General features: G+C 32.5%; 1 protein-coding gene across 1 annotated transcript; it reads left to right on the top strand.

The window, feature by feature from the left end:
• The first annotated feature begins 613 nt into the window (after positions 1-613).
• LOC108224060 (suppressor protein SRP40) lies at positions 614-4,717 on the top strand. Its single transcript, XM_017398609.2, has 7 exons — positions 614-1,012; positions 1,152-1,216; positions 2,128-2,168; positions 2,250-3,049; positions 3,343-3,432; positions 3,520-3,581; positions 4,411-4,717. The coding sequence occupies exons 1-7, from the start codon at positions 764-766 to the stop codon at positions 4,514-4,516; spliced, it is 1,413 nt and encodes a 470-aa protein (XP_017254098.1). The 5' UTR covers positions 614-763; the 3' UTR covers positions 4,517-4,717.
• The last annotated feature ends 1,454 nt before the right edge of the window (positions 4,718-6,171 follow it).

Raw genomic sequence — 6,171 nt, 5'->3', positions numbered from 1 at the left:
GTCGTCATGGATCATTATAGACAACTAATCGAGGCACGGTCACGATGTATGCAAGGTAATGTATCACAAGAACTTGCAGAAACGACAGGAATTCAGGAAACCTTAAGCTGAAATGCTGAATCAAGGAATGTAGATTAGCAATGTAAATGTAGAGGCTGATTATCTACATGTGGTGCAAGCCATCAGATCTTCAATTGTCAGCCTATCATATTTAAGTAGAATGGTTGGAGAGTGTAGACTTTATTAATAAGGTTAAATGCAAAGAATGTGCTTATTCAATTTGTGAAACGGTTAGTGAATAGAGTATCCCATTGTATAGACAGATATAATTGTTCAATAGTCGACTGTATTTGATGAGTGGCATACTGGAAGATGTTCATTTGGATTTTCATAATGTACTTGTGAACGATATGAAAAATTAATAAAAAAATTTCACATTGTGGCAAAAAAATAAGTTCAAAAACCCAAATAAAAATGAGTACAAAGTTTATATATTAGTAGTAATTAAATATATATATAATAAATAATTAAATATATTTTGAGTTATCACTATATTTTACTGGTTTGTGGTGAAAGTAACATTTAACAAAAGAGTTTTTTTTTTTTTCCTTTTACGGTCCAGGTTTTGTATTCTTGTGTATACTATCAAGTGGGCGTACAGTAAAACCCAAACCCTAATTCCTGCAGTTTCTGGTGCGCCACTTTGACAGCAAACAACAAACGAGGCGGGTGAAGTTTATATATACATACTACATGTATATATATGCTGAAGCCGACCAACAACGTTAACTCAAACCCTAATTCAGCAAATCTAATCTTCTTCAAACCTCGTCAAGTTTTGTTAGCCGAGCACAAAACAAAAAGTACCACAATGTCTAAGAAGAGTCAGCCCAAAACCAAAAACTTAACTCAAGAACAGAAGACCTGTCTTCTCCATTCTGTTGTGAAGTACCTCGAAAACAACGCCCTGTCTAAAACCCTTAAGCGGATTTTGTCTGAAGCTCAAATTGAGGTATGTGTTGTGATCAATTTAGCTTTATTTTCATATGGGTTATGCATTTTAATTTATTTGTATGTATATGTGTGTGTATTGCAATTTGTAATGGTTGTATTTGATGGGGTTTTATTAATGTGTATACTCTGTTGTGTAGGGTGAAGAGTGGAAGTCTTCTTCTGTTGATTTGGAAGATTTGTATTGCAAGTATTTGGATACGTGGTAAGACTAGAAGTAACCCCATTTTGCGATTGTGTTTCGGTTAGAAATTAGCTTTTTTTTATGAAAAGATATGACCTATATTGGGATATACTATGGGGGGGGGGGGGGGTTTGGTTCATGGTTAATCGGAACCTCAAATCCATGTGTTGGTGTTTGGATTAGCCATTTTGTGGTATGACATTCCCCCTTGATGGGTAAATCATTCCTTCTACACCCCTTGGGATACTCATTCCCATTCCCGCTTCCCAAGTCCCATTCACATCTACCATCCAAATGCCCCCTATATTTGTATGAAGTGAATTTGTAAGATGTTAATTTGAGTTTGAAAATAGAATGGGAAGGGCCTTTGGATTTTGCCAACCTCGTACATTTGTTCAGCTTACTACCATCATTATGCATTGCAAGGTTTGTGTCTTCTGAGCGCATGCCTAGTTGTTGCATAAGTGTTTTCTTTGTGATACCTGTAATTACCAGATGATATGGGGGTAGTGGTGTATTATCGTATATATGATTCCAGTGATACCAGATTATTTTAGGTGTCCTGTGATATGGAGTGAACAGCTTTTTTGTGTAGAGAGTGAACTAATATTATTTGCATTTTACCCTCTGATTGGGTGAATGGAATGAATCGAGATTAATGAAATCGTAAAGGAATTGAAAGTGGAAGTGTAAGATTTAGGAGAGGAGATTTAAAAAAAATGAGCTAGCTATTCTTTTAAACACAACTTCATTTTTTTTGCTTCTAATCAGTACAGCCTTCTTTTAAACACAACTTCATTTTTTTTGCCTGGAGCTGGCTTTCTCTTTAGCTTGACATAATAATGATAATGTATAGTAGCAGGAAGCTAGCTATTTCATTTATTAGTTTTTTTGGCTCATGCATTAAAGCCTTCGTTTTTTTTTTTGCGCAGTAACCATGTTGAAACAACTGACAACATTATCAACAACCAAGGTAATTTATTATTTAAGCAAATATCTTCAACGTAATCAGAAATATTTAAATTTGAACCATTAACATTAACTGTTGCTACAGAATTACAAACAGAGGGAAATACCAAGGATACTATGAGTGGCGGTGCTGTATTGGATGAAATTGTCAAGAAGAAAAAGAAAAAGAGAAGCGAAACTGAAAAAGGTGCTGTTGCAGAACAACCTGATATTGTAGAGAAAGAAGTTGACAACTTGAAGAAGAAATCTGAGGAGCTTTCAGATGTTAATGATTTGATCGAATCTGCTAAAGTGAAGGGTAAAAAGAAAGACAAAAAGAGTTCTGATTTTTCTAATGAAAGTGAACGAGTTCAGTCTCTTGCAGATACAGCTGTTGATGAAAATAACAAGCTGACTGATAAAATCAAGGACAAAAAGAAAAAGAAAAAGTCTAATAAAGTTGACCAAGAAGACAAAGAATTGATGGAAGTTGTAGTTGAAGAGCAATCTAAGGATCTGTCAACTGCAGCATGTGATGTTGCCAATGAGAAGAAAAGTTCCAAGAAGAGAAAAAGATTGGTTTCTGATGACAATGAGATCGAGTCCAACAGTAAGGAAGCAGATGAAGAAATTAAACCAAAAAAGGCCAAAGGGCTTGAAAAAACAACAAAGAAAGGCAAGAGTATGGTAGGTGGCGAAAATGAAGAAAGTGCAAAGGAGAACAGCCCAGTTGCCCATATTGACAGCACCAAAATATCGAAGAAAATACCTGATGAACATGAAGTTGGGGACCTTGAGAATACAAAGGAAGTTCAGCTTGATCATTCTAATGGAAATCTTGAGAAGAGTGGATACAAGTCTAGCAATCAAAAAACATCAAAGAAGCAACATAACGGTTCAGCCGAGGTAAGGATTATACTGGCATTACTAATGAAACAATAAAAAATAGGGGAATTTTCGTTAATTCAGATAATACTTTTTGGATATTTTAAATTCTTGTAGTTTTCTGTGTACCTATTGCTGTTTTAATATAGAGTAGTTGGTTTTAAATGATGGATGTGGTCTTATGTACATGTCAATGGTTTGGTCTAGCAGACTTTACACATTTAAGTTCTATTGTGTCTGCTTGCAAAATTGAGAAAGGCTTAACCATTTAAATTTATGTAAAAAAATTAAATTGATGGGTGTTTTTTTTCCAGCCGAAGACGGTAAATGCATTTCAAAGGGTGAAAATTGATGAGGTGGAATTTGCTGATGAGAAGCTGCAAGATAATTCTTACTGGGCAAAGGTATTCGCAAACCGTTGTGCTTTTTTTTGCATCTCCAACTATCAGATTATATATTTACCAGTATTTTCATTTTTAAATTGTCTGCAGAGCGGTGCTGAGATTGGATATGGTGCTAAAGCACAAGAAGTCTTGGGGCAGGTTAGAGGAAGGTATGCATGTTTACCAGCATAGTACGCACAAAAGGGTTAAATTGAATGTTGCTCCCTTTATTTTATACTTTTTAAATCGGTAAAAACTCATTTGAATTGATATGAAGAGAACAACAATTTCTGTATGGTCCACTTCTTGTATTGGGTTTATTTGTCACTTCTTTTGCTCTGCAATAACATTATATGGCCGTCCTGAACTTATTTAAATATCTAAAAGAGGTGTCTTAGTGATCTTGTTGTTGATTGTTTAGTGTGTTTTGTTTTGATTTGCTAGTTAATTTTTATGGACCCTGAACCTTTCAACCATATATTGCTAAAATTTTAAAAACCAAGGTCCGGGCGTGTAGCTTTTTGCAGATAGGAAATTCTAGTGTCTGAGAGAATTATCAGGCAGGAATAAAGTTTCTCTGTTATATATTTTGTGTAAATTACCAGTTTGTTCCCAAAGGTATGTCTATGTCATACCCAATGATCACATAAGATGTTTGTAGGAGTGAGTTTATCCTGATTGCTAAGTAGTAGTTGCCATGTTGGTAAAAAAAAATCTGTGGACATGTGGGAATTGGGGATATTACAATATTGCTAAATTCAGTATAGTCATGAGTATGAGACGATTCGTCGATTCCTTATTCATTTTAACATTTTCATGATACATCTCAGGAGTAGTTTATTATTTTGGGACGGAAGTTCTGTGTAATTGTCTTGGACGTTATTCTTCTGGGCCTTGTATATGGGCTTCTTAATTATGTGGTGATCAAAGCAAACCTCATAAACTTAATATCCAATTTGCTATTTGTAATTAACCATTATATCTTTTTGCTCCTTACAGGGACTTTCGGCACGAGAAGACGAAGAAGAAGCGTGGTAGCTATAGAGGAGGAATGATAGATCTGCAATCTCACTCAGTAAAGTTCAATTATTCAGATGAAGATTGATGACCAACAGTTAGGGTGGTTCATCAGTTTCAATCTATACCTCAATGGGTTTTTTTTGGTTCGATATACTTTAATATATTTGTGCGGTTACAATTTTATTACCCCTTGAGACATAAACCAAACTTTGAGCTCAATTGAAAACTTTTGTGAAATTTGAACTAAAATATATTAAATTTGGCAACAAGTCTGATCTTTGGTGGACATTTCTGCCCAGCTGCGAAATTATTATTATGTGGATGAACTTATATTTGGTAGTAGTGCATTAGTTTTCCTGCTTTTAGCTAATATTTTTCTCCTGGAAAGAAATTATTCGATCATTTAGTTTCCCTTGTGTATTCTCTTACAGACATTTATTGTTTTATTTACATTATACTATTTCATTTCTTTCGCACTATTATCCCCCTCAGACACAGTGCCTGTTAAGCAGCAGGGTTTTATTTAAAAATTAAACGTGGACTCTTGCAGAGGTAGTTTTAAGAAACCCAGGAGATGGATTTAAGTTGAGGAAGTTTTTCTTTCTTCTATGACTCCGACTTTTCTATCTTTTCCCCCCTCTATTTGTCTAAATTATCAAAAGCTCTTAGTGATTTTTCAAAAACTTAAATAATTTATTAATTATATTATTCAACTACTTTAACAATTTATAAATCGTAACTTTCTCATAATTTATAATCCATTTTTTATTTTAAATAATAAGTAATTTTTTTTTAATTCAGCACTAGCCTTGCGGGTATATAGTTCGTAAGTTATTATTATAATTTAAATTATAACATCATTTTATTAGTATTTTAGTATTAATGGATTATATTTTAATTAAATTATATGATTCAACTGACTATATTTTCTCCCGATTACTTAAAAATGGACAAACCCTAATATTTTCTCAGTGGGTGACTAATTTAATTGAGTAACTAAGTACCCTATATCTTGACCACTATATTATATAACATCATACAAGATGATAACTGCCTGCGAAGCATAGGAACACGCCTTTTTCTCACGTCCCATTCTTTCTACGTTTCTCCCCGTGATATCTGCCGGTCATTCTTATTTGTCTACATATTTGGGTCAAAAGAAAATATTATCATTTATTTTTTGTAATCTTGCTAGCCAATGATATATTTGTAAAAGAACTTTATAATGCTATAGTTTTTTTTATATAAATTTGAGAAGTTGAAGAAAAATATTATAACTTTCCTTTTCGCATTAACATAACATACAAAATATAAATTAAAAATATGAAAGAATATAAAATAATTAAAGAAAGAATAAAATTACATAACATACATATATAATACAACACATAATATAAAAAATACAAAATATGTATAAAAGACATAACACAAAATACATAACATTAAGAACTACAGATACATAACATGAAAAGATATAATACATTTATTTTTTAATTGGATTATAAAACATGAGTTACTTTAAAATTTGTGTAATAATATAAACATTAAAATTATAAGATATAGAAGAAAGTATTGAACACAAATAAAAGAACACAACATACATACACAAAAAGGTACATAACATCAAAAATTACATAACAAAAAATACAGAACTTACACAAAAAAACATAACATAATTAATTTTTACATAACAAAAAATACAGAACTTGCATAAAAAATAGAGAACTTACATAAAAAATA

This window comes from Daucus carota, chromosome 5 (assembly GCF_001625215.2).
Source record: "Daucus carota subsp. sativus chromosome 5, DH1 v3.0, whole genome shotgun sequence".
Taxonomy (NCBI): Eukaryota; Viridiplantae; Streptophyta; class Magnoliopsida; order Apiales; family Apiaceae; genus Daucus; species Daucus carota.
The sequence above is the reverse complement of the archived record's forward strand: the minus strand, read 5'-3'. Positions and strand labels throughout refer to the sequence as shown.